Source organism: Halictus rubicundus, chromosome 4 (assembly GCF_050948215.1).
Source record: "Halictus rubicundus isolate RS-2024b chromosome 4, iyHalRubi1_principal, whole genome shotgun sequence".
Taxonomy (NCBI): domain Eukaryota; kingdom Metazoa; phylum Arthropoda; class Insecta; order Hymenoptera; family Halictidae; genus Halictus; species Halictus rubicundus.
In genome coordinates, this window is record NC_135152.1 from 2,920,608 (window position 1) to 2,948,376 (window position 27,769).

Sequence of the window (27,769 nt, forward strand, 5' to 3'; positions counted from 1 at the left end):
GGGTGAGGAGAGAGAGATATGCTAGAGTACATTCGGCGAATACTCGAGTGAATGGTGAACGGTGTGCCCGTTGTGTATCAGATACCTCGGGATACCGCTTCTTTCCGTCTCCTGTTTTTCCGTTCGGATTCTCGCGCGCATACACGGCTAAGCTCTACGGACGATCAACAATACTCGCTAATCCCTCACGTGTCTCGGATTTATTTTTCGACTCGCTTTTGCGTGATCCGCGCTCGTGTCCCTGGTCGCGCGCGTTCCGCGACGATTCTCGTTGGGATCGTCGGGATCATCGGGTCCGGGGATCGGATAGATCTTCGGGGAGAAATAGAAGCGATCGCGCGACCAGAGACCGGACGCGTGTGCTTTCCCGGTGAACGGAGACGGGCTTGCGAGCGGAACAGTGTCCGCAGCAACAGTGTCCCCTTGACTGGGCATAGAACCGTAGGATTATACAGATTCCCGACACCGTATCCTTAAGGCATTAAGCTAGGCAGATAGAGGAGATTTTTATACAATTTATAAGGCGATTTGCAATCGATTTCTTTATCGCACGTTTACTTGTTGACGTTTTGTTACATAGACACAGGCACAAGCACAGGCACGGGTACCCGCAAGCGTGCACAGCGACAGCCTCGCTCAAGGAATCCAATTAGCGGAATTAAAACGTTGCGCAACGCATTCGAATACCGTTATCGTTTTTCCTTTTTTTTTTTTTTGAGACGATCGATCGGCTCGACGAGAAGCAACGATCGGTACAGACTCGCACTCGGCGTACTCGACGCTATCGGACGTCGGCAGCGGTTCCAATGCACGAACACCGATCGAAAACACCCGATGATCGATCGATCCGATAGAAATGCACCGGAAACGCCACCTGTCCCTTTAACCGCACGCACCGATCCCCCTTTGAAGCAATCACTGAAACTGTTACGAACAACCACAATACACCAGGCTCTCTATCTCTATGTTCTTCGATTCGTTTGATCTTTCTGCCGTTTTCAATTTTACTTATTCGCTCCGTCATAATTGCGTAGTCCCCTTTTCACGATCTGAAACGGTACGCTTCGAATGCATTCGACGAAGATAATGTCTCTGTCGAAAGCCCGGAATTGTGATTGGAACCGATTCCACGGGAATCGCGAAACAATTATCAGAACCATCGCAATCTGTAGCTGTTCCGCTTCGTTTCCAGAGGTTGTTCGCAACCGTTGTCATTTCGACTTCGAATCCCAAGTTCGAGGAGTCCTCGAAACGCTTGTCCCTCGCACGGATACGACTTCGATTCGAAAAAGCAGTCCGAGCCGCGACAATAATAGCGCCATTACCCGTGGAAGCCTTAAAAAGACTTAAAAAAGGTCCCTCGGGAGGAAAGCTCTCTTTTTCCGGACGGACGTCTCTGTCTCTCGAGGCGGGAGCGCGTTGGTGCATCGACTCGACCGCATCTCGCCTACTCCAACGTATATTCCCGACGGTACACGATGTTCCGAGAGATAGAGGCCAGCTGGACAGAACTATATCTTTTGCGTTCTTCGACGTTCTTTCAAAAAATGCACGCGCGTCGTACAATATCTTTGTGCCGAGAACTGGAAGCGAGCGGCATTGTTCCTGTTCCACTTTTCAGTCCGTAACGATAAGTGCGATTGCTGCAGAATCCTCGTCAGCGATACTACTATCGTACGTGTTCAAATTGCATTCGGAAAAACAATCGATTCGTATCCGATCTGTTCTCGTAATATATGTATTTCGACTACGTTTAATCGTACACGATCCTGCGACGCGAAGAATACGAATTCACTCACGTATTTCGCAAGTTTCGGAGTTGGAACAGCTGTTCCGTGACCTAAAATCGGTAGCATTGTCGACGAGCTGTGATAAAGTTTGCGGTTTGTCGCGCCATGCAAGTTTGTTGTTCCCGCAGGAGGTATTATTGGCGTTTTCTTTTCGGAATTTTGGGTTTTGTCCAGCTGGAATCCACTGTTCGGAGCAACGTGCGGTGGTCGCCGGAGGTTCCAAGCGATATCGATCGTTATCGTGCTTCTGACGCATTTCGAGAGTCCCTCTGTGCGGGCGTGTCCGGCGTCTCACCCGAAGGATCGCGGTCAGGAGCAAAGAGGACGCGTGTGGCTCGGCCATCGACCGATCCGTGCCGTGGACGTGGACGAGGACAAGCCGATGCTCGCTTTGAGCCAGCTCGCGCGACCCACCGGCCCCAGAACCGTGCTAATTACCGCGTTGGCTAACGTTGTTTCCGCACTCTGCCGCGCGTTGGCCAGACCAGACCCTTTCTCACTCTCTTTCTCTCTCTCTCTCCCTCTCTGACAGCCTCTCGAGCTCGGCAACTGCTCCAATTAGCTACTCGCCATCGCCCTCGGCCTCATCCAACGCGACGCAAACGGAACACCTCAACCCCGCAACGATCACCCGCATCGCCTTCAAATTTACTTATCGGCTCGCTTCCCACGAACGGAATCAACGCCCTATAGGTTTCGCACTCGAAATTAACCCTTGCACAGACCAAATTCACCTTTTTACAGATTACAGTGAATTCTCGTTACGAGTCAGTGCCAACCTTACGATTTGGAGTCAGTGGAAGTACCCACACCACCGCGGCGAGAGCTACGTGCAGCAGTGTATTCGGGAAAGACATTTTCTCAGTCCTCTTGTCACTATCGGTTAATAGTCATAGGCTTATGACTTATAGACGGACGTCACTCTTAGGTTTCCAGCGTGCCGTGTGTATTTCGAATGCAACGACTCGTAACGCGAATTCAATGTAGCCCTTTCCTGAAAAGAGGATGAATTTGGTCCGCAGATGAATTTCGAGTGCAGAACCTGTATCTTGGATTCGGAGACGCTTCGATCAAAACGATTCTCGCGCCGCGGAGTACTTTTATGCCGGAGCTGCGATAGAAGCTATCGGAGCGTTGACAAAAACCGGTCTCCGCTCGTTGTTTCGCTGGAAATGTTTGCGAGAAAAAGGCAAACGCGACGGAGACTAAACGAGAATGCTTGCCACAAACGAACCGGGCTTTATTGCTCGAAAATACGACGCCGACGATCGTCGAAACAGTGCCTGACGAGGCACTTTCTTGTCGTAAGGACACGTCGTCTCGCTATCCGCTTTCTCAGTTTATTCCCGAAAGGGAAGCATCGCGTCGTCGAGATGCGTGTGGCCTATTCTCGACATTTTTTTGTTCGAATTCTCTGACTCGCTCTCATTAGGAAAGGATAGAATGTATTTCTACAGTTCGCTCTCGTCGCAGCTTCGATATAAACGTGCCCTCATCCCTCCGACCAACGAAACTGGAACAACGTCTTTGAGATCACCGGTCTTCTTTTGTTTCCCGACAGAGTTATCGATTACAACGACACTTCGTTGTCGATTCGAGCCACCCAGAACATCCTGACAATGCGTTCGACGCTTTGCCGCATTCGGCCGTTTTACGGTCGTTTGGTTGGGTTCGGTGCTAAGACTATAGCACCAATATGGACTGAATGTGTCAGAGATCGATGCGAACAGTTCTCTTTCTTTATCGATCATTTTCTACAAATTCGTTTTCTCGGTACGCGGTAGAATTTCGCTTTTCCATAGTGCTTGCGACAGATTTACGTTCCCGTTGATTTTTTTTTCCGAAAAATTCCGACACTTGGCAGCGAGCTACGTCCGATCGTGTACACTGGGGACAACGTGTTGCCAAGCCTCGACCATTTCGCGTTGCGCCTCTGTTACGCGTAATCCTGTGGCAAGAATGATTCCTCGATGGATAGCAACGTTCGACACAGAGAACTCGATCGTTCCAACAGATTTTAAATATTATAGTTTCAACGATGGGCGGTGGGGGGCGAAACTTACGACGATACATGTAGACGCTTTCAGGATTGCTTCAGCGATCCCCTAACACGCAGGCATATATCTCGAGGAGGGAGAAGACGCTTGAAAATCGAACCGTACACGAGGGATCCACGAGTCGTGTCTCGTGCGAGCGAGCTTCGATTCCGCGAGCATCGATTAAGTGTGTTTCGTGTGAAGTATTTCACTGTGAGCATCGTCAACGGTATCTAAATCCCGCGACACGCCAGAGAACGACGAAGTTCGAAGCTGTGACTCCGGGTTCGAGTTTCTTGAAAATATTCTAAACCGCGAAAGAACTGAGCGTCGCGACGCACATCTCGCACGGTTTCGGGAATCTCCGTCGGGCCAGCGACGGAGAGCGTCGTCCGGATCCAATTGATTCGCCGGTGTTACGAAAAAACGTTTCGCGAGCTCGAACGCGTCTCGAACGTTGTTTCGTACACGCGTGAACGTTGTTGAATCTTTTCAAGTTTTCCGACACCATTTTTATAGTTGTACAATGTGTGCGAGCTACTTCGAACCACGATCGCGGATAAATTAATTCGAAAATTTGCGAGGGTAGGGGGGAAAAGAACGATCGTCGCGAATCGTAACGCGCGGGCGCGATCGCGAACCGTTACCGACCGTCGGTAACAACGATCCCGCTCGCGCGCGTACGCGCACACGCGTCGTCATTCCCGAGTGAAACAGTTCATATCAAAGATACATAATCAGTATGCCAATCAACGCTTTGCGGTCCTTCAGCTTCGGTGCATCGACCCCAGAGTTCGGCATCGATCGATTCAAATTTTTCATTCGATCGATCGATTAATGCTTACGAGTGAAAAGAAAATCAATTGTTTCCTTGCACGTATCACGTTTCAATCCTACCGTTCGAAATCCTTGTGACGAGTCCGACACGATATTATAGCACAAGCGGTTAATCGTTAACTCTATCCGTTTTGTCGGTTAAATGAAAAATTTGATCGTCGATTGCAATCGATCGACTCTGACACGAGTATGCGCTGCAGGCTAGTATTACCGGTTTATTTATGCTTTGAAGGATTACCGAAGGCTTTTAATCGGTCGGCGGACCGCAAAGCGTTCGAGGATCCCAGGCGTACAGCGATTCGATTCACCAGTTGCGCGTTGTATGTACCGAGTATTTAGTAACGTCCATGACAACTGACAATAACGGCTGTGAGTCCGATAACGTTTTTGTCCCGAAAAAGTAATCCTTGTTGTAACTTGTCAGACCTGTCCGCGAGTGGAGTCTCTTACGCGATATTGTCCTAGCCTAACCCCTCGGTACGCACAGTTTTCGGTTTGTACCGAATTTCTCTGTATCGTATGTAACCTTGACAAAAAAAAAAAAAGACGGGAAAAACTGCTACTCGAAAAGAATTTTTCGACCGATTCGATTTTCGTCGAGCGTGCAGACGGAGAGGGGAGGGAGAAATCATTTCCAAAGGACAGCGTTCGCTTTGAACGAATTACACCGTGCATTATACAACGTCGATCAACTACGATGATGTACTGTACACGCATCGGACCGATTGTTGCAAACCGTTTCGCTATACTCGCCTGTGCAAACTTCTGTTCGATTCGAATTGCTTCTGGTGGAAACCGGGACAACGTTGATCGTTTCCTCGAAATTCTTTAACCAAACTGCAATCGATATCCTGCTACCTTACAGGCACCGCAAAGAGAACTGAAACGAGGCACACGGGTCGCGAGGGACCCGGCATCGGCTGAAAGAGCGATACTTCAACGCGTTAATTTTTTGACAACGACGGATTCGCTTCGGAGCTGTTGTCATTGATCGGTTTCCACCAGGAAATTAGGAAGAGGAAAGAAAAAGCAATTTTGCCGGTCGATATTACCGGTGCATGCATACTACAGCAATGACTTATGTACTTACCGCGTGCAGCCGATCACGACGAAGTTATGGAATACTTGCCGCTTAATTTGCAAATGAAGATTACGACCAGTGCGAATAGTTACGTCGACTCGAGTACCACGGACTTTTCACTCGCGAAACTTATGGTGATTCGCGAAGCGCGCCGACCGCGACACAGATCGTCGAACGACTACGTGAAATACTACTCGAATCATCCGAACGCTAACTGTATCGAGTAGCCGATCAAACGATAGTTATTCTATGAACTTCCTACACGGTATTTCCTATAAAAGAAAATAAGTGCACCACTCGATCGACGTAACTCTAAATTGGACGAGTCCTACCACACCACTTTTTCAAATAAACAAACGTTTGATCGTGAAGTTGACGGCACCGGAAGTGCCAAACTAGTCTTACCTCTGAGATCTACAAAAAGAAAAAAAAAAGAAAGAGACGATTCAAATTCAAATGATATTTTCGTTTGTATTTCGAACGGTTTCACGTGATCGATATTTTGCTTACAATTAGCTAAATTTAATCGATTAAGAATAATCCTATTAATAATAAAAGTAACGATAATGATAACGACGACGACGACGATGGTGATGATGATCGTAACGTTGTGTACCACATGCAAAATAACAAAATATAATAGAAAGTAAAAAGTGTCAAGAATAGTAAAATAAGAATAAGGTAAACGTATAAGTACAATACATACAATAAATGAAAAAAGAAAACGGAAGTATCGTCTGGCGACCGGAAACGCGCAACTTCACGGTGATCCGTTAATTTGAATTTGAGAATTTCGGCGGGATTGGCCGTTCGCACTAAATTCGATGCACTTGCGATGAACTATTTTTTTACGGAAGAATAAGACGAAGAAAAGATCCTGCCCTGAAACTCCCTTATTCCGCGTAGCGATGAAGTTAGCCTCCGTTCATTTTAAGCGCGAATCATTTCGATTTCTGGAACCACGGCAACGGTGTAGGTACGCGTATTGTGATTCGAGTCTCAAGGACCCACGAACGAATCGAGCGATCTTCTTTTCCGGAGACTTCGAATGAAATTTTGTTTTCGACGAAAAAGAAAAAGAAAAAGAACAAAGAACAGTCGTTACGTCGACAGACATACAACAATCGACACTGATCGCAATTGTTTCGTTCAATTACGCATTACATTACCGAGTAATTTCAGTGATTCGAATTACTATTTGTATAGGTTACTTGAAGCGAGCTACAAATACAGTGTACAGTTATTGTACTAACGATTACTACTGGTACTTGTCACGCAATGACTATGAATTATTCTGTATTATTATAAAATATATCGTTAGTTTTCAAGGCAAACGAATAAACACGAGAACGGTGGGGAGAGAAAAATTGTAACATATTTGTTGATGGCCAATATCAAATATGTATAAAAGTAATAATAATGCAACATTACTAATAAACAAATATTACTAAGTTCTTTGTCGATTTCATATCCATGTCACGATGTAACAAACAATGCGAGAGCACCGGCTAACACGTGCAAATACTTTTTGATTAGCTGTACGCAACTACAATTTGAAACGCTCGAGAAGGAAGAGCAATTCGTAATTTAACGATTAAACGTGTAAACTTACAAAGTCATGAACACTCAAATAATAATATATACAATATGTCGATAACCTGCGTATTGTATTAGCACAGCTGTATTTACGTTCGAGCTTGTCGCAGGTCGCAGGTCGCAGGACCATGCCTCGAAAGGATTGATCGTGCCTTTCAAATTCCAGCCATTAAAATTTTCAATTGTCAAAGAATGCCGAAACGTGCGTGTCCATTCGAAGAAGATTTACCGCCGCAATTAAAAATACACGTGGGGCAAAAGCACGTCGATAACGGCGTTTGCCGAGAGGAACGGATGAAAAGTGTTTATGGTATAGAGGTTATGATCACGACAACAACAATCGCACGAAACGTTCATTTCCAAATTGATTTTTTCGTTGTTTTGTGCAGGTAAAACGATGGAATTGTTAAAGGAAGGTGTTAAATCGCTGTCTCGTAGATTAAATTCGTCCATGGACATGAACACGACGGATTTTCATTCACCAAGATTGCCATCACCTAGTAAAAATAAACAAGAACGTACCTCGAGACAAATGGTGCTAAACAGTAAGTTAGAATTATTAGGAACGGAAAAAGCTATAAGGGTAAGCTGTTTATTTGTTTCTCCTGTATCTATTTTGTAAGATTGAAATACCAAGATTTTCTGGTTTTGTTCAACAGAAATTTCTAAATTAATCTAATTTTTATTCACAATGTATTTTCAAGGATGTTCAACCGAAATATGATCTTTGCGGATGCACTCGAGTGATAGATCAAAGCCCACGTAATAAATGTTCTTACTGCGATCAAATTTTATGCAATTCTTGCCTGTTTGAGTGCATCACTTGTTCAGAACTGTTTTGTCAAAATTGTTCTTTGCCAGTGTAAGCTATTTCATGCTAAATATATTTACATTAAATTAAAGATTGCGACATTACAGAAGTTCATTTTTGTTTAATTTGTTTCAGGTACGATTACGAAGAACAAAACAAATGCCTTAATTGTTACAAATAATTTTTAGAATATTCGTATGCATCACATTTCTGTGTCCATATTTATATCTTAAGTTGTTCTTATTTATGTGGTTTTATACAATTAAATGTAAAACAAAAGCAAATTAAATTTGTATGGTTTTATATTATGCAAAAAAGAAAAATGTACATGTATTTACATACCTTTATGTTAGCCGCTTTCCGCAGTTTATAGTGTCCCAAACATTACCAATTCTTTAAACGTTTAAAAATGTTTAAATCTACAAATTTATTCGTTAATTGCAATTTACGTAAAAATATTTCGGTTGTAATAATTGCATTAATGTATTGGACAAAAGAAGTTTTCATCGGTTTCCTACAATGACAATAATAGGGATAACAAAAGACTATCGAGTTTATCTTAGCAGATCATAGACGATGAAATGTTACTATAATTTTAGTAAACCTCGAACGATCTCTTAAATATAAATATTTACTTCATTTATATCGAACGCGCTTTATCTCCATGAACGAGAAAAGGGATAGGGACGATCGGTTAAGAAAATAAATATGCCAGCGTGAAGATCTAACTCTCACGTGGATCTGTCTGGACTGCAGACGGCGAGTGGTTTCTGAAAGGGAAAGATCGTGGCACAGAAGAACAGTGTTATAGAGAAATATTTCGTTATTTCTAATTAATACACATTGAAAATTTGTTAACAATTTATTCTCGCAGTGTTTCTTCATTCACAGTATATTTCTGTGCACATTGCAAAAACTTGGTAAACATTTTTAAATTAAAGTGTGATTTATAAGTTATTTGAATCTATACATCCGTAAATATTGTATGATCTTCTAATTTTTATTAATTTAGATGCAATATGATTAGAGGAAAGAGAGATTTAAAATCATCGGTACCGGTGGGTAAAAATAAGAAAGCAAAAAATGGTGACAGCCCCCTGAAAAATGACAACAGCTCGGTAAGATATAAAAATCTTTGGAAACGCTTAAATACAAATAGAAAATTGCAGTTATTAAAAGTACAAACTAATTAATTCGTAGATTATTAAAAAGAAAGTGAAACGTATCACTTCGCCACGATGTAAAAAGATAGATTTAAAAAAAAAAGTGAAACCCAAAGATACAAAAAGTCAAGAGACATGTGAAAATTTCAATGTATCAGAGGAGCATGATAACAATTCTTTCGAATGTCAATTTGAACGATTAAATCTAATTTTAAACGAATCTTCGCTTTGTCCAATGCTTACACAAAACGAGTTGAGAACATTGTTTATGAAGTACAAGTTGGATGGACATTTCAAAGCAAATCAAAATTTGCCACCTATTACCGCTCTCCTAGATACTCAACAGAATACAGTTAATTACAGAAATTATTTATATAACGAGGCAAGTCATATACCTACTGTTGATACACATTATTTAAGCTATAAAGGCAATGAAGATACATTTGATAATTCGTATTGCAATAATGCTATTGAAAATAAACAGAATTGCGAATACAATGCGTACAAACATCAAGAAAACCATACCAACGAAATCTATGATATACAAGGGGATAATTTTCCAAACAATTCGGCAAATGTGGAAAATATTTTTCCAGAAGCACATGGTAGTTTACAATGTGAAAATAAAGGTTTTCCACATAATGCTCAATATGAACATTTTCAAAATGTCAATAAAAGTTCACAACAATACGACAACAATCATGGAACACAATATTTTAATCAGCCATGGAATTCAAATATTTATAATGATTTTCATGGACAAGATTGGGATAGCAACATGTCTTCATCAAACAGGAATGAGAATTATCAATTATGGAGAAGCGAAAATTCAGACTGTATTCCTAAAACTAATAATTCTGAATGGCAGTATGATGTAAATAATCATTTGGAACAACACGTTTGGAATATGCATAGTCCAAATACAAATTATCCTCTGATGAATAATGAAAATTCGCATTATGCTGGTACTATTAATTATAACGACTGCATGCATCAAGATATCAATACTAATACTTCGGCTTCATCGTTTGCCTCGAATAATCTTGTTGAGCCTGTATCGTTTCTTTCATCTTTTACGAATGTTATTAATTAGTATGTTTAAGGCATTTTAATATAATATTTATTTTTTTTAAGATTTTGCAAGGATATAAAAAGTGAGTAAATTAATGAATATAAGTTTTAATTAAGTTTTAAGATTTCGTAATATTTGCATGTATAAAATATTTACTATACATTAATATACAGTTTTATAGTAAAAATGTGGCACAAAAAATATAAGTATATACATAAGTTTAATGTTTTCCTTTAGGGAAGATAAAAAATATATTAAATATATGTATATGTATACTAAACTCTTAATACAAAACAAATTAACATGATCATGTAAGAGATGCTGTACACAAATACTTATTTTTGGTTATCAAAACGTTGGATTAGAAGATCTTCGTGAAAAATTATGTTCTTACTGTAAAAACATTTACGACAGATGAAAAGTACAATCGATTGTGGTTATGTGAACATATTCGTCAGTCTATCATTTTTACTTGCAAAATATTGTATTTAAAGTTTTTAACTAAAATTTAGATAACTGTAAAAAATCTATATACTATTATACAAATAATACATGTTATGTATACTTTAAGTCTTATGTATGTATTTAAACCAAAGCATGGTTCTCCATAAACTTTTAACTTGTATAACATTGTTCAAAATATACTTTCCTGCGTATTTAAATATAACATGGTCTTTCAACTATACAAACTAATAACTATATTTCATCTAATGTAAACTTCGTTAAGTACAAAAGTATGGCGGAATACAGGAAATTATATAACGAAATTTCTTTACAAAAAATCAAAGATATGAATATCACAATATTAGTAATGACGTAGTTCACATAAAAGAGATTAATTATTTCACTGTATAAAAGTACCATTCTCCTTTTTTGTAACACTGTCGCACTTCTGGCTTTTATTATTAAAAAGATTATAGTAAAAAGTCGACAGGAACTTCTATCTAGAATAACTTGTTTTTCACCAGTCCTATCAAAAAACGTTTTAAATGAATTATGTTGCACTAATAGGGATGCAATTTGATTTGTTTATATCATATGGTTTGTGAGATATCAAGGTTGAATAAGGTCAATGTCAAATAGTGTAATTCCTTTAAAATATTTCTTGATCTAATCAATAAAAAACGAGTTATTTTAAATAATAGTTCTTATCAGCTCACTCTGTGTATTTAAAACTGTACGCTCTGTAAGTTATTGTTAAAGAAAATGTGTATGTATAAGTAAAATATTTCAAAAACATATTCTTACAAGTTATAGAGGCGTTATGTTTGTACAGTCCTTTGGGTTTTTGCGATAGCCGGAGAAATCCGTTACTAAATCAATTTCGTCTACATCCTCACCGAGGAGTCGTCCCTCTACGTCGTCTTTAGATCTTCTGAACAACCTGTAATGTGATTTGTTTATACAAAATAATGGTTAAACTGAATGCGAAACGATTGAAGCACCAATAGATGGAAATAAAACATGTATTACCTTGTTCACCGTAAAAAACAGTTCAGTTTTAATATTTGTATACTGTGCACCTTCACCGTATTTTCTACAGATTCCATTTAACTATGTACATGAATTAATTACAGCCTATTTTACACATCAATACTACTAGCTGGAAGCAAACAAAGCGGACGCGCTGTTCAAACAATGTAAAAAAGAAAACAAGGAAGATTTCTCTTATAATTAATCGTATGTTTTCGAAACAACATCTCCGTTGAACGTTGTCGCAATGTTATTCAATCGCAAAAAAAGTTGTTATCAACGCATACGTGTATAATGAAAAATAAAAGTTGCATAGACATGCAGAACCAATACAAACCAATATCCACAATGGATGCTTATCTTCAGGATGGGGTCACATGTCTAGCTCGTAATATATCTATTTCAAAATTATTGTTTATTTACAAAACTTTTTTGCACAATATGTAGAATGAAAAGGGAGTTTTCGAAGGAGAACAATCTTGTAAAGATGAAAGATGTTTTATTACCGTGCTGAGCTTTAGTACTGTGCCGAGCGCTGGAAATTTCGAAATCGTATCGGACATTGTCGCAAGACATTATCTTTTACAAATAATTGAAAGGGGTATACAAGACAAATTAAGAGTAACCGTTTCTTTCTTTTTCAACATCACAGCATCTATTTACACTTAATACAAATGTAGATGTGTGTATATATATACACAATTCGTTAAGATTCGAGACACACTGTTATATAAATCTTTCCTTGAAATTATTTACAATTCATTAAAACATTGTACGTTGTTTAAAGTATTACCTCTAACCCGATTAAAATTTTTCATTCACAATCAGTCTTTTATTAGGTTTCTGTTACGTTACAAGTATTGTTTGGGCAGAGCCAGTTTTAAGTTCACAGCCTGTTGTTTCATTTGCACGCAAAGCATTCTAAACCTCGATAACAAGAGAGAAAATGTGATATTTAAATTGTTAATCACGTTAGAATCAAGTTAGTAATTCTATATACACTTCTTGATTAGCGATACATCAACGAACGATCTTTTCTACCGGACTTTGTTAGTACAATATGATACAGTATCAAGAACATAAATGAAGAAAAAAAAAGAACAAGCCAAAAAGATCAAACAAAGCCGACACCTTATTATTAATTACAATTAAAGAGATAACAACGTTGGCTTTCCAATCGTTTTACTGCAACTCCGTCAGGCAGTGGGATTATTACAATTCCGTACGTACTTTGAAAGCATAGTAGTTGTGTTTGCATACCTGGACAACGTCGAGGTAGATCTGTGCATAATCGGCATTACGGAATCATCCAAACCACGATGAAGGGAAATCGTGTCGAGATCGATCATCCTTGCCGTGGAATGAGCGCGCATTGCTGTTAAGTATTCTGCGGTCTCTAGAGTGGCTTTCGTTGGTTTTCGATATCTAGCAAATGGACATCAAAAGATCAAACTTTGTTATTTCATATAGTCGTGCAAAGCGTGTACTTTCGTTGACATGCTTACAATTTCAACAGCAAAGAACTGCCAACAACGGATACGGAACTTAAAGCCATGGCCGCCGAAGACATCCAGGGTTGCAAGAAGAATCCGAAAGAACTAAATATTCCAGCTGCTATTGGAATCCCCAATAAATTGTAAATACTGGCGAATAAGAAATTCAGTCTTATTCGTCGAACCGTTTTCCTCGATAGATCCAGGCACGCGATCACATCCAAAAGATCGTTCTACAAGAATTTCAACGCATTATTTTCTCCATGTCGAATACTAATCGAAATAGAAATTTCTATAGCTTACCCTCATGAGTACCACATCAGCAGCTTCTACTGCAACATCCGTACCAGAAGCTATAGCGATACCAACATCCGATTGAGCAAGAGCAGGACTATCGTTAACGCCATCTCCTACCATCGCAACCCTCCAACCTTGGTCTTGTAGTCGTTGAATTTTCGCAACCTTGTGTGAGGGTAATACCTCTGCGAATACTCTGGTGATACCAACCTGACCGTTTGAAGTGTGCGCGAATTAATAATTCATTCGTACATCGAGCATTGAAGTTTTCATAGGTTTACCTGTCTGGCTATCGAAGCGGCAGTCTTTCTGTTATCTCCAGTCAAAAGTATCACTTCCAAGCCCATTTTCTTCAGCGTGTAAATCGCCAAATGGGCTTCCGGCTTAACCGTGTCGGCCACGCTAATCATAGCCATTAAAACGTTATTGACCGCAGCCAAGACCGCGGTGTGACCGAACTCTTCTTCGGTGGTCATCCGCGTTTCTACCTCCGGAGGTATGTTCACGCCGTTCCGTCGCATCCACTCTCTGTTGCCGATGCATATCTCGTACTCGCCCTCCGTATCGGCATGGTCACCATGCGAGTCGGGGCTCAACAATAATTCCAAGTTCAGGTTCTGTCTCTCTTGAGTTGCGCTCGCGATCGACACGACGTCGATCGGTACGCTGTTCAAATTATACGTTCCGGAAGACATAGTTCGCGCGTGATTCACATAGTTGATTATTTTCTCGGATCTGACGGCTTCGACCAACGTGTTCGAGATGTGGGACACTTTGCACTTGAGACCGCAACCGGCAACTGCCTGGAAGTTTGAACAGTTTCCGGTCGATTCGGTGCCGATCGTGTCCTTCACGAAGCGAACGATTGCTAAAAGAAAAACGGATATAGCAAATAGTTTCGCGCGTCATCGAACAAAGGATACTTACCGGACGCGATCGGGTGCTCGCTGTTGGTTTCGGCCGTGCAAACGATAACTAAGAACTTCGCCAAGGAACAGACTTTCTCGTCTACAAACAAACCGATTTTCGTGACCATCGGAACACCGTGCGTGATCGTGCCGGTCTTGTCGAAGACGATACATTTGATTTTGTGCGCATTCTCCAAGGGCTCCGCACCCTTGATTAAAATGCCGTTCAACGCTCCGACCCCGGTGCCAACCATAACGGCGGTCGGCGTGGCCAAACCTAACGCGCACGGACAGGCGATCGCCAGCACCGATAGGGCGCTTCGAAAAGCGTACTGGAATATGATCTCCTCCCTGTTCATGCCGTGCTTATTGATCTGATCGTTGTGCGAGATTGGCAGCTTGTCTATATTTACATATCCCACTATTATCCAAATAATTAGAGTCACTATGGAGACGACGATAACCATCGGGATAAAGTAGCCGGCAATCTTATCAGCCAAGTGCTGGATAGGCGCTTTGTTGGTTTGCGCCTCTTCAACCAGACGGACGATCTGCGCGAGCGTCGTGTGCTCGCCGGTGTGCGTCGCGGTGATCAACAACGGTCCGTTCTGGTTGATCGAACCACCGATCACCACCGAGCCCTTTTTCTTTGGCACCGGCATACTTTCCCCGGTGATCAGACTTTCGTCGCAGGTCGAGTGTCCCGTGAGAACTCGACCGTCGACAGGGACTTTGGCACCTTGAACCACCTTCAACACGTCTCCGCGCTGCACCAGGTCTATACTGATCAGACGTTCGGATAGAATCTCGTTGTTCGGACCTAAGATAACCAGGACCGCATCCGTTGCTTTCAAGGACAACAACTTTGACAATGCTTCCGAAGTTTTGCCCTGAAACGATTGTACTTTCATTAGAAATTATTTATGGATGAGCCGCTCAGCATAATTAATGACAGAATCAGTATGTACCTTTGCGACGTGTTCCAGCCATCTTCCTAAACTGATGAAGACTAGCAACATCGGCGGAGTGTCGAAGAACGTTTGAGGACTAACGTGCTCTTGCATGATCATGGCCGCGGCGAGCACCGCGACCGAATACAGATAAGATATCGTAGTGGTCATGGAAATTAGAACATCCATGTTCGTCGTGCCATGCTTCAGAGCTTTGTAGGCTTGGACGTAAAAGTGCCAGCCTCCGAAAAACTGTAAACATTATGATGGAATGAATAAAGGATTTTTTACCGGTTCTTCTAGGATCATCGACGATTACCTGCACCGGTGTAGAAAATATAAAAAGAATCAAGTTCTCCCACGAAATACCAGGTACCACGCAGCACATGTCCTCGTGCGACTTTTCGCCCACGGACATGACCACCATGAAGTACGTCATGGCCAACATGCACGGTATGCCGAATATTAAAGACACCAAAAACGCGCCCCTCCATTTGTTTATTTCTTCTCTGTGGAAAAACGAAGGCAGACGTGAAGAGAAAACAGTAGCTTGCGCGAACACGTACGTCACTCACATTAGTATTCGGACACGCTTAAAAAGACTGATAGGTTTTTTAATATTGGATCTAAAACATACATTTCGTAGATCTGTGCCATCAAATGCAAAAAATCCAAGTCGTATGGTGCATTATTGAGAAAGTTATCGTCTTTTTAAGAGTATCCGAATATTAATGCGAGTGTGACTGTAGGTCTCGCAATCGGTTGAAAATTGAATGCTCACCTGTGATCTAAGTAGTCTCTGTTCTCTTTGTCCCTATTACCGACCACGGTCGCGGTGAAACCTATCTGGTTGATGCACTCGACGATGTCCCTGAGACCGATCTTCTCCACGTCGTACTTGAATTTGCCTCGCTGCGTCGCCAGCGCGACCACCGCCAAACGAACGCCTGGCAGCTTCTTCACGGTCGTCTCTATTTTGTTCACGCAAGATGTGCACGTCATGCCTGCGATCTAATTAACAAACAGTCAGGAACATGTTCGGTAGATTGCTCGGTGTTCTTCGAACGTGACCGGAAATTTACCTTCAACTCGATCTCTCCCTCCCCGCTCCCCGATTCCTCGATCAATGTGGCAGGGAAGCCCAACTCGGATATGCTGGAAGCAATGTCGACCGCCCGAATTTTATCCGGGTCGTACGTGACCTCTGCTTTGGCAGCCATCAACGCCACCAAGATACTGTTCACGCCGTACAATTTTTTACAGTGTTTCTCTATGGCAGCAACACAGGAAGCGCAGGTCATTCCCTTTGAAAAACGAATCGACACTCGCCGTCAAAGCAAGAACACAGCTCAGCGACGCGGTAACACGGTATCAAGAAGGCGATCGAAATCACGCAAATTCGAGGATCCTGTTAACACTTTCATCCACCCAGATTTGTGAACGAATTTTCGCTTTAACGCGTTGGGTGTAGCAAATTGAATTATGGTCCGCAACGCGCGAGAAAGTCGAAACAGTACTTTCGGTAGTCTTAACTTTTCAATTTTTATTTCGTTAAATAAGTTGCATTGATTGCATGAAATTTCGTAGGTTGCTGAGTGGCAATTGAAAGTGTTAACAATCTCACGGTGGGTACAACGGTAACAAAGGACCTGTAGATCTATCTAAAAATGATCTCTCGCATAGTCGGCTCGCGCAACTCGAACGCGTTCCCACAATCCGTGTATAGAATATTTACCACCACGTGCAGGTAGCATTTCGCCAGTTGCAATTGCACTTTCACGTCTCCGGCGCCGTTGATTTGCAGCACCGGCGGAACGTCTCCGTTCGTCGCGTTATTGTTCTTCGACGTCGCGTCCGTCGCCGTCGCCGTCGCCGTCGCCGTCGCCGTCGCCGTCGTCGTCGCGAGGATCCTGCCGTTCAACTCTTTCACGAACGCGTTGAAGCCCATTTCTTCTATGCTCTCCGCTATTTTCTCCGCCGTTAGTTCGTTTCCGTCGTAGACAACCTTTGCCTCTTTGTTCTCCAAACTGACGTTCACCTCCCTTATCCCGGGAGTTTCCGATAAAACGCCTGCAAGGAAGATAAACGAACAATAGACTGGCGAACCGAGTGGCAAGTATTGGACCGATTTAGGAAGCTGTCTCTCACCCGTTATGGTCTTCACGCAGGACATACAAGTCATGCCGCCGACGTGTACGCTGCACGAGTTGAACGAAGGCTCCGTTGGCTGCTGGCCAGATTTCTCGGCGTCCGCCGAGTTGGTTTGACCGTTGTCGAGGGATGCGACGAACCCCATGTCCTCTATGGCTTCGACCAGTTCGGCGGCGGAGATCTGGTCGGGCTTGTAATCGATGTAGCCAGCCTTCTCCTCGAGCAGCACCCTCACTTTCAGGATCTCGGGTCTGCCGCCCACGGTCGCCTCGATGTTCTTCACGCAGCTCTGGCATCGCATGCCCTCGATATTAATCCTGACCGTGGCGGCATTCGTGGAATTCTCCGGGGGAGCTTCCTGGAAGCGGGGCACGTGGACCGAATGCGTCGTGCCCTCGAACCCGGCGTCCTCGTCGTCGCCATCCCTGCGTAGTAAACGTTAGTCGTTAGTAGACTGCGGATTTTACAGTGAATTCCCGATATAAGTCACTGCGAGCCTCGCGTTTAAAGGTCACTGGGACACTACCCACACCACCACGGATACTGACTTTTACATTTCCAGCGTGCACTGCGTATTTCAAATACAACGTTCGGCGAGAACCACAGATTTCGTCTAAGTGTCACTCGCCAGAACCGCGCAAGTGACTTATCTATGGCGAAAATGAGCAGGTACTGGGTAAGTAATGGGCATCCATATACTCATACTGGGTCGTTAATGTTGAAGATTAATTTTTTCTAGGCTTTAAAAGAATCTAAAAATACTCGGGAATGCGATTTGATATATTTGGTTTAAAGCGTTAACAGGAAAAAATAAATCTCGAAAAGAAGGAGTTCAAGAGTGAAATTTCGCTGGTTGCCCCCAGAGGGTTATTATGATCAAAGTAAGAATGAAATCTGGCTCCAGTCTCCTGCAATTCGCGCAGATAGGTTTTTATTTTGCAGTCTAGTCATTAATCGTTCACGAGCATCATCGGTGATCTCATGCGTGTCTCGCAGGAGAAAAAGAAAGAATCGTTCGCTTCCTTAGCTACGACGACGCGACGGGATGTTATCGCGAAAACAAGAGAGAACAATCGAGGAAACGCACTCGCTTTCTTCCACCCCACTAATTTCGAATCCCCGTCGACTCGGACATTGATAAACTCGCTATAAATTCACGTTATCCGTTCGAAATTCGAAAATGTGATCAGGTGTGCAGCCTAGATTGCCGGTTAAACAGACGGCCGAGATTATGACCGCGGCCGTTATACTCTTGTTTCTTCCGCTTGGTTTCCCGTTCGCATAAAAACACGCGGCTCGCCCGGCCTTATCGCACGGGGAAATATTTTTCAATTTGTCGTGCTTATATAACGCTCATGTTCATTGTCGGCATTGCGATCGTTGCTAAACAGTCTGTCATCGTTTTATGGACGTACACGACTTTACAAGACTCGTCGCCCCGACATTAACCGTACCTTATCGAATTATTAGGTGCTTCGCCAACAATTCTCTGAACACGTGACAACGTACAAGGACGATAAGCGCGTGCTCAAGGCTTTCGGCGATCGAGCGTTAGATCCCTTGAGCTCCGAAGATACAGGAAATAAACTCGGAGGCAAACACATTGGGAATAAATTATCCGATCGTGTCTCGACGAACAAACGCTGACTCTGATCCATATTGTGCTCTATATTTCTGAGACGCGTCTGATTAGAAGCTATTAACCAAAATTTCGGCTATTTCTATTGGTGGTTTCTTCTTCTTCTTTATTTTTTAGGAAGATTATAAAATTTTTATTTAATTATGAAAGAAAATCGTCGCTAATATATCGGTTTCTCTTTGCTCAATATTATTGCGAATCAAATTGAAGCTTGACGACGCTTAAACTGTTTCACGAATTGAAATTTTCGAAATGCCACTACACAGGATAAAACTTGTATGTTCACAAAATCGCGCGAAACAGCTCGCGACGCAGCGCGTAACATTCCAGGCCGTGTAGAATTGAATTACGCGTAACGATTACAAATTTTTCTGCTCGTCCTAAAGGCGGTGCAAAAAAAAAAATTACGTCTATTGTCACATACCATCTTCCTATCAGTGGCTGCTTATCTTCGTCGAACATTCTCGAGAAAATGTTGGAGAATCTTCGAGACGCGTAATAGTTCGATTTAATTGCGAAATCGCCCGATGATGCACTAGCACGGGCTGCGAGCACCACGACTGATTATCCAGCAGCCCTAGATCGGATCTGGTTGCCGGGATATTACGCCCACGTGGGGGAAGACGTCGAGAAAAGGGGTGACTTCGATAGGAGAGATATTTCGGGGACGATAGCTCCGCGATGACTCGCGGAATCAAGGGAATCGTGGATCGAGGAAGATCGTGGACCACCACCAGCCAGGAAGCGACGAACGAGCTCCGCCGACGACGTCATTGATAACGATTACGCGATCGCAGGTCGCAGGGGGCTCGCGCTTCGTTATCGGGCACGTAACCAGGTGGAAAAGAATTCGCTGATATTTTCATACCGTGACGATCGCGAGTTTCACGAGAGTTAATCGAAAGCGATTTCCTGCGATCGGTGACGCGACCAGACGCGGATCGTGTGCGACTCGACTCGAAATGATATCGGCGACCGACTGATAAATCCCGTAATCGCGTATCGGTTAGAAGTCCGCTCGCTATACTGGCTTTCTTGCTCACGACACTAATTCGCTTGCACACAGAGCTGAACTCGACTTTTCGTTTCATGACACGCAAGAACGCTCACCGCTGCTGACGCGTACGGCTCTCTTTTCGAATCGATCTGGTCTAATCGGAGATTCTCCACGCTCGGAAACGCACTTTCCCTTTGGAAGCCTCGCGGAATTCGAAATCTTCCGATCGGTTTTCGAATGATATGCGATATCCGGAGATTTTCCAATGATGTGCGCAACAATTTTAACCCTTTGCACTCGGCGCTATTTTCATTCTAAAACTAAATTTTTCTTCCGTCTTACAAGGAGAGGCCACGACCTTCGGGTCACCGATTCGGTTGAAGTTTTGCACACTTATAGATCTCGTTCTCCTGTACACGAATATATTCCATTAGGGGCAGATATCCAATAGTTCTCGAAATATTGACGTTTCATTATTTCCTATGTAATGCCGTGTTTCTTCTAACGTATAACAAGAGTCGGTGTGGTACGACGGTAGCGTGCCAAGTTTTCAGCAATAAGTAGGTTTTTATTCTTTTCTTTTTCCTACAAAAAACTCAAAACATGAAATAAAACCGCAACTGCAATAATATACAAACGTAGTATGAATAGTCAGTTAGAAATATATTATATATTTACTATATAATGTAATTAGACGTACAAACAGACATAGTAAGTAGGTAAATCATTGTGATAGGGACTACAAGAACAGATTTTAAAATACAAACATGTATAAGACTGCTGTTGTTATGTATACTTTGCAAGTTACTGTTATGTAAATAAAGAGACTTTAAATTAAAAAAAAAGTTTTCAGCCGGCCGACCAGGATTCAAATCCTGTCGACTAACGCATTTTTTAAAAATTTCATTATGTTTTATCATTACATATTTATATTATTAATTTCAATCGAAAATACAGTTCGGAACTTCGTTGGATGCGTTATTATCCCCAATATAAACAGTCAATAAACAGTGACATCGGAGACGCTCTTGAGATCGAGGAAACTCTTGAGAACACGACGCAGTTTAAAACAGGCGGGTCACATTACTTACCATTCGTGCTCACTAAAGTTTGCATTTTCCTCTAATGATTAGTTTTAAATTCTTTTTCTTCAATGCATATAATGATAAGTACCGGTTTCGTTTTGATAAAATATAGCAGGCCGTCGAAAATTATCGGAAAGCAATAAAATATATCACCTCGCAAAATTCCATTTAAATTATATAATCAACACGGATCAGACAGGATGTCAGTATCAATCAACGTTCGAAAGGACAATAACATATAAGGGAGGAAAGACCGCACTTGTTCAAAAAAAGGTAGATGAACTTATGTCACATCACACAAACGTAATAGTAACTTGTTCGAAATCCGGAAAGTTAACACAAGATATTTATAAAGACTCCTTAAAATTTAATATATAAATTACTATTACTGTTTAATTACTATTAATTATTATTTAATACATAATGATAATAGTAAATAATCCTGTTGTTAGTAAATAAATACATGTTATTTGTAATTCAAAATGCAATTTTATGCGTGAAATTTAATCGATTGAAATTAATGATATAAATATGCAGTGATAAAACATAATGAAATTTTTTAAAAATGCATTAGTCGGCAGGAATTGAACCCTGGTCGTCCGGCGGAAAACTTGGCACGCTACTTTTTTTTTTGAATAATATGTTTATTGGTTTATAACAAATACAATAGTTTATAATTTGGTACCAAAATAACATATAAAACTTAACCAATAAATCTATGTAATTAGTATGTATATGATTGCATGGCGGCAATTCTCATACATAAACTTTTGCTTGCAAATGGGAAATTATAGAACTATGATAGACTATGTACATTTAACTCAATGATGCGAGGAACGATATTGGAGAATGTATTTTTTGGGGAGAAAAATATACTGCTCAAGGCAGAACGAAAACCCCAACGACGATCACATAAATACTTACTAATTAAACTTAAATTACAGACTAGGGTAAAAAAAAAATACGGCTATTTACAACTTAACTTGGCACGCTACCGTCGCGCCATACTGAGCCTTGTTATAGGGTAGAAAAAATACGGCATTACATAGGAAATAATGAAACTGTAATCGTCAATATCTCGAAAACTATTGGATATCTGCCCCTATAATGGTATATATTCGTGAACAGGAGAACGAGATCTATAAGTGTGCAAACTTTCAACCGAATCGGTGACCCGAGGGTCGTGGCCTCTCCTTGTTAGAATATTTTCATTTTATTCACACGAAACTGATCCGATTTCCACATATAATGTTTAAGTGTTTAGTAATCTATTAAATACAAATTTTATATTAGGACCTTGAATAAGTTCTCGCTGTTTCTTTTACAAAATAAAAGCTTTTACCCAATGTCCTTGCTTCTGGATCATTCCTAAAACTTTTAAACGTTATGAAACAGTTGACTCATCTACTTGTAATGTTTTTCCAAGTTCTGCTAGCGTCTGACATCGGTCTTCATCGAGTAATTCCTCCAACTTTTCGTCTTCAAATTTTTTCGGTGCGCCAAAACGTTCTTTATCCTCAAGTTCAAAATCATTATTTTTGAAGCGTCGAAACCAGTCTCTGCATGTCGTATCCGACAAAGCATTGTCACCATAAGTCTCAACAAGAATTCTATGTGCTTCAGCTGCAGATTTCTTTTGAATAAAGTAGTGCAATAAAATTCCCCGCAAATACACTTTATTTGGCACAAAAGTAGACATTTTCAGAACTAAGAAAAAATTACTTTGTTTACACTAAAGTGAACTACCATACACTGAAATTTAAGGTTAGATACACTACTGCCTTGCATGTGTGTTACCATTCGAAATTCCACGAACGGGGTACTGCTACTGCCATTTTTGAAGAAACAGCGAGAACTTATTCAAGGTCCTAATAATATAAAAAATATTTTCTAATATTTTTTGTAATTTCTTTGAAATAATGCCAGAACAATTTCTAGTGGTGCTTCAGAGTCACCACTCGAGTGCTGAGGGTTAAGAACCTATTAAAAGTTCCATAACTCCTTCGATCCCAGGCAACGTTAAACTCGATCCGTGACCGTCCTTGTACCTTCGAAGAAACGGGGACACGGATGCTTCGCGGGATAAAAAGAGAAAAGTAGTCTCGACGAATACCCCGTCACACTTTCTGCCTTCGCCACTTTCATTACGATTTTCTCTTCCGCAGAGTTTTCGTATTAAAGATCAAATCCCATCTTCCAGTTTATCCTCGAAAGGAACGTTCAGTCTTTGAAACCAGGACTGCGAGATGGTTTCGAAATAGCCAGAAAGAGAAAAGACGCGCCGATACGCGCAGATAAGAGATCCACGAGAACCAGTAAATAGATTTCCTAGGCAGCATGTTGAAACGATAAAGCGCTCCAGAGTTTCTAATCGGTATCTGTGCATTCTTGGACCTCCAACGAAGCAATACAATTCTGGAAAAGTATTCCCCGATAAACTACGCTACGAATCGCAGCTGCGTCCTCCACAAATTGTTCCAAGGTGGACTGGAGTTAGGGGATGGGCTACTAACCCGATCAGTTTTCTGCTGCCCTCGTCACGGGCGTTCCTGCGAGTTCGCGGCCAAGAAGAGGATCCTCCTCGGATATTTAGCAGATTTCGGCCCGCCGATTTCGCTCGGTGCACGATCGGCAGGACGTAGCTCGAGATCCTAGTTCGGTCCATCGTCGCAGATACATTCGAGGATCGAGTCCCTCAACATCGATTCGTCACGGTTTTACTCTCTTTCGAATCAACGTCGAAAGAAAGAAAAAAGGGAAAGAAGGAATTGTACCACCGCGCAAACAGGCAAACACCGTGGACCAAAATCTCCTTATCGGATCTTGAAAACGCGATAAACCGTCCTTCGCGTGTCTATTCGTTCCGCTCGACACGGCATTGTTCTCGCATTTTTTTCTCTTTTTCTCTTAGAAATCGAGAAGTAGCTTGTTGCGATCTTTTCGCCAGAGTCTTACTGAATCACAATGCCTATCGGGAATGCCGGTTTCTCTCCGTCGACGTTGTTCGGCGTTCAACTACCTGTTGAGCCTCGCCGTCACGCACGATCGATAGCATTAGATCATTCTATAAATCGTGCTGTTTCTTGACGCTGTCTTTGCGCGTGAAACACTCGCATCGATTCGAATCGTTGACTATCGTTCACTTTGGGATTTTCCGAATTAAAAAACTGTTGTCTCGATTAAAACACTGTAATTTTTTTTCGACTCAAGGTACTTTCGAATAGAAAACATCGTTCGGAATGCTTCGAGCGCACATTTTCGACTGACGATACGATAGTTAAAAAGTGTAGTTAATACTTAAAAGGTGTAGTTTCGATAAAAATGCCTTTTAAACGGATACTGACGTCCATATGCACGAAGCGCGATAAGGAACGACACGACTTCTAATATATCCTGGTACGACTATATTTTTCGGAAGTGAACGGACACATTGCTGCAAGAGACTGTGCTATTAAACCGACAACACCGTGACTCGACGGAATCTCCCTTTCTCCGTTCTGTGTGAAACACTTTAGTTCCTCGGAGGCGCGAGCATTGAAGAATTCGTGGCACAACGAGAACTCGAGGCGCAAAACGGAAAGAGCAAACGACGCGTTCGACCGGTGGCAACTGATCGCGGAAACGAACGTTTCGACGGGACTAGTTACACCTAAGAGAACGGTTTCGAACGGTATCGCGTGGACGAGAGAGAAAGGAGTGCTCCAGTTATGCGTGCTACATATATACCGTATACGTGTATATATAGTAAAAGGCGCGACGAGATTGGCGCGGCGTTATCTACCCGCTCGATCAACTCGCAAATCCATCCGAATCCGGCGCAGAGAAATTCAAAACACCTTTCGACAGGTCGTTATCCGGAGCAAATAAAAAATGTTTCGAAAACTTACCCTAAATTTGGTGCAGGAGTCAGGAGCTTATAGTTCCAAGTGGAATAGAGCTGCTGCATGATATTACGGACGGGTTTTACTTTCATAGCGTGTTCGACTGTCTGAACGCGTGAGATGCGTTTGTCGTTTGCGCTTATACGCACGTTGAGCGCGTTAAGAAACAATTTCACTCATCGGCAGCTAATAAAAATAAAATGATAAGGCCGCAAGTTGGCGTAAACACTGCGAGGGTTTTGGATGGCTTAAACTGCGAAAACGACGCGCGGTTTACACTGTCGCAAACAATTGCTTTACGATACAGTCGAATAGAAAAAGATATGCAGAGAAAATCACACTGCACCGTGCGCACCGCGCTCCAATGCAAAGCTGAGGGTGCACGGCAGCTCGGCAACAACGATCAATATGAAGATCGTATTTCGAAAATCGATCTGTAACCGCTTGCTTGTTTGATTAGAAAATACTACCGGTGTTTGAAATGCCGATTGATCGGCCGATAACGTTCCTCTGTTCTCCTCGTTCTTCTCTCGGTGCGTCGATGTGCGTGCGCGCACGATTTCGAAAACACGGGACCGACCGAGAATTTTTGTCCTGCATTCGATTCGAATCGAATATGTCTACGCGCTCTTACTCCGCGCGATTCGCAATAATTAATTATCGACTGTAACAATAGTTAATCAATAAACACCATTTTTCTAGAAACAGCTCCGGCTGCGCTTTCGTTCTCAAATAGCCTGGTTTGCCAGGCGAAGTCGGAAACGTTCGAACTTACAGTACGTGGAAATGTTAAATTCAACTTCTCATGGCAAAAACCGTTCGTCCTTCGTTAATTATCGATAACGATGCAGTTGCCAGTGGCCGATAGCGACACTTTATACATATGCATATAGAATGTCGCAGCCAAATAAAATCTTATTCATAGGCTAAAATCTTATTCTTATTCTTATTCACTCAAAGGGCTAATGATAAAACGAATTTCTCTCGTGTAATTCTTCTTTTCAAGATTTTACCGACATTTTTTTAAATGATCATGATCTCATTTCGCTGCGACACTCTGTGTTTCACATGATATTACCACTTTGAATTTGCACTATTAATGTTACTGATAAATGTTGCAGATAAAAGTTGAATAAATTTCCAATAGTACGCATTCTGATATTATTAACTTTTTGCAAGAGGACACATACCAGAGCTGTGAAAGTCAGCTTCGGTTTTTTACATCTACCTATACATTGCATAATTTTCATTCGTAGATAGGAAGTTGTATGTATTGTATTATATTGCAACATTCTTGCTAGAGATTACTGCATATAATACATCACCTAGACAGGTTTCGATCAAAATAGTAATACCAATTGTGTTTCAATGTATCGATACTAGCAGCAGGAAGGCACTCACCCAACGATTGTCGATAATGCTTCGGTGCTTGCTTTTGTTACCCTGTCCCTCTGTCCTGAAACACAAATGTTGCTATAGAAAAGAAACAAAGTCTTACAGGTCTTGACTTCTTTAAAATATTCACAGTATATTCGAATACCTGTATTTATTTCATTTAGTTGGTAATTATCTTTTGCCGGTTCTTTCGCGCCGACCGCTTCCATTTTTCCCTGTAAAATAAAAATACAAATAGATAAGAGACTAGATTACTCAACATTTTAATGAGAGTGGATGCTTCATTAACTATTGCCTTGTGAATATTCAAAAGTCAAAGCAGTATACACTAGGATAAAAATGTCTTCGAACGGAATAGTCGATCAACAAAGTACCCATGTTCACTAATCTATTTATTTCTACCTGGCATTGTGCAACAAACAAGAAAAATATATGGAAGCGAAGTCTGCTACACAAGTTTCGAATTAAATCGAGAATAGACGTTTCTGGATATGGAGCACGCGCGAGTCAGTTAACAACAACTGTGAAATAAGATTAACACGAGTGTTCGTGTGTGTCTAAACGTGATATCGAATCAATGAAAAACTGTGACAAAGAGAGTACATACCAGTTGCAGATCGAATCGAGTATTTTCATCAATGTAAACAATTTGGCAGGAGTTTCGATCTGTTCACCGATTCGCATGAAACTTGGACCGGCGAGGAATAATGCATCGCTCGGAAGATTCTTTGCTCATCCGATCACAATAACAATTGGCGATATACACTTTGCTCCGAACTGCTCGGACAACAAATATTTACACGTACAGTCATCGAGGACAGGCAACGAGATTCGGAGTCATAAATTAGGTTAAAAAACTTTCCTCTTGATTTGATATCTCGAGTATCTTTATCGAAAATCGTTAAACAACCAGTTGCGAAGATGTCATTATGTTACGCTGTCTAATTTGGAAATTTCAGATGAATCAGATGAAAGAATCGAAACCAGACGGAAACAGACTATACTAAGTATTGGCGAATCACATACACATATTTGAGCGCACAATAGGCGCGACAACCAAAAGACAGATCTGTCAGAGAGGATATGAGAGTGCTCACGCCCGGAGTTTCAGCGT

General features: G+C 41.7%; 2 protein-coding genes across 7 annotated transcripts; one reads left to right on the top strand and one right to left on the bottom strand.

Annotated features, from left to right (window-relative positions):
- Positions 1-2,773: 2,773 nt before the first annotated feature.
- On the top strand, positions 2,774-8,492 carry LOC143353181 (apoptosis regulatory protein Siva). The gene is made up of 4 exons (XM_076786307.1): positions 2,774-7,650; positions 7,730-7,923; positions 8,045-8,202; positions 8,287-8,492. The coding sequence occupies exons 1-4, from the start codon at positions 7,533-7,535 to the stop codon at positions 8,330-8,332; spliced, it is 516 nt and encodes a 171-aa protein (XP_076642422.1). The 5' UTR covers positions 2,774-7,532; the 3' UTR covers positions 8,333-8,492.
- Positions 8,493-9,001: 509 nt separating this feature from the next.
- On the bottom strand, positions 9,002-27,618 carry Atp7 (copper-transporting ATPase 1). 6 transcript variants are annotated; one of them, XM_076786309.1, is made up of 16 exons: positions 27,263-27,618; positions 26,801-26,870; positions 26,662-26,716; positions 17,656-18,083; positions 17,243-17,577; positions 16,590-16,811; positions 16,289-16,518; positions 15,827-16,016; positions 15,526-15,759; positions 14,577-15,447; positions 13,931-14,517; positions 13,656-13,859; positions 13,365-13,585; positions 13,120-13,284; positions 11,635-11,770; positions 9,002-9,248 (listed from the first exon to the last, which is right to left on the bottom strand). In XM_076786309.1, exons 2-15 carry the CDS (start codon positions 26,862-26,864, stop codon positions 11,638-11,640), a joined length of 3,939 nt encoding a protein of 1,312 aa, XP_076642424.1. In that variant the 5' UTR covers positions 26,865-26,870; positions 27,263-27,618; the 3' UTR covers positions 9,002-9,248; positions 11,635-11,637. The 6 variants fall into 6 exon arrangements, 5 of the variants coding, with proteins under 5 accessions (XP_076642424.1, XP_076642423.1, XP_076642425.1 ...); XR_013082086.1 differs by lacking the exon at positions 9,002-9,248 and adding an exon at positions 11,860-12,013 and having other exon boundaries at positions 11,641-11,770; XM_076786308.1 differs by lacking the exon at positions 9,002-9,248 and having other exon boundaries at positions 10,951-11,770.
- Between the last annotated feature and the right edge of the window lie 151 nt (positions 27,619-27,769).

Excerpts from the sequence above, each read along its gene's own strand:
- LOC143353181 (XM_076786307.1), top strand. The coding sequence starts at position 7,533 with ATGCCGAAACGTGCGTGTCCATTCGAAGAAGATTTACCGCCGCAATTA. Across the intron at positions 7,651-7,729 it reads ACGGATGAAAAGTGTTTATG|GTAAAACGATGGAATTGTTA; the intron begins GTATAGAGGTTA and ends TGTTTTGTGCAG. Across the intron at positions 7,924-8,044 it reads GAACGGAAAAAGCTATAAGG|GATGTTCAACCGAAATATGA; the intron begins GTAAGCTGTTTA and ends TGTATTTTCAAG.
- Atp7 (XM_076786309.1), bottom strand. The coding sequence starts at position 26,864 with ATGGAAGCGGTCGGCGCGAAAGAACCGGCAAAAGATAATTACCAACTA. Across the intron at positions 16,017-16,288 it reads AGAGACTACTTAGATCACAG|AGAAGAAATAAACAAATGGA; the intron begins GTGAGCATTCAA and ends GTTTTTCCACAG. Across the intron at positions 13,586-13,655 it reads CTGATGTGGTACTCATGAGG|AACGATCTTTTGGATGTGAT; the intron begins GTAAGCTATAGA and ends AAATTCTTGTAG.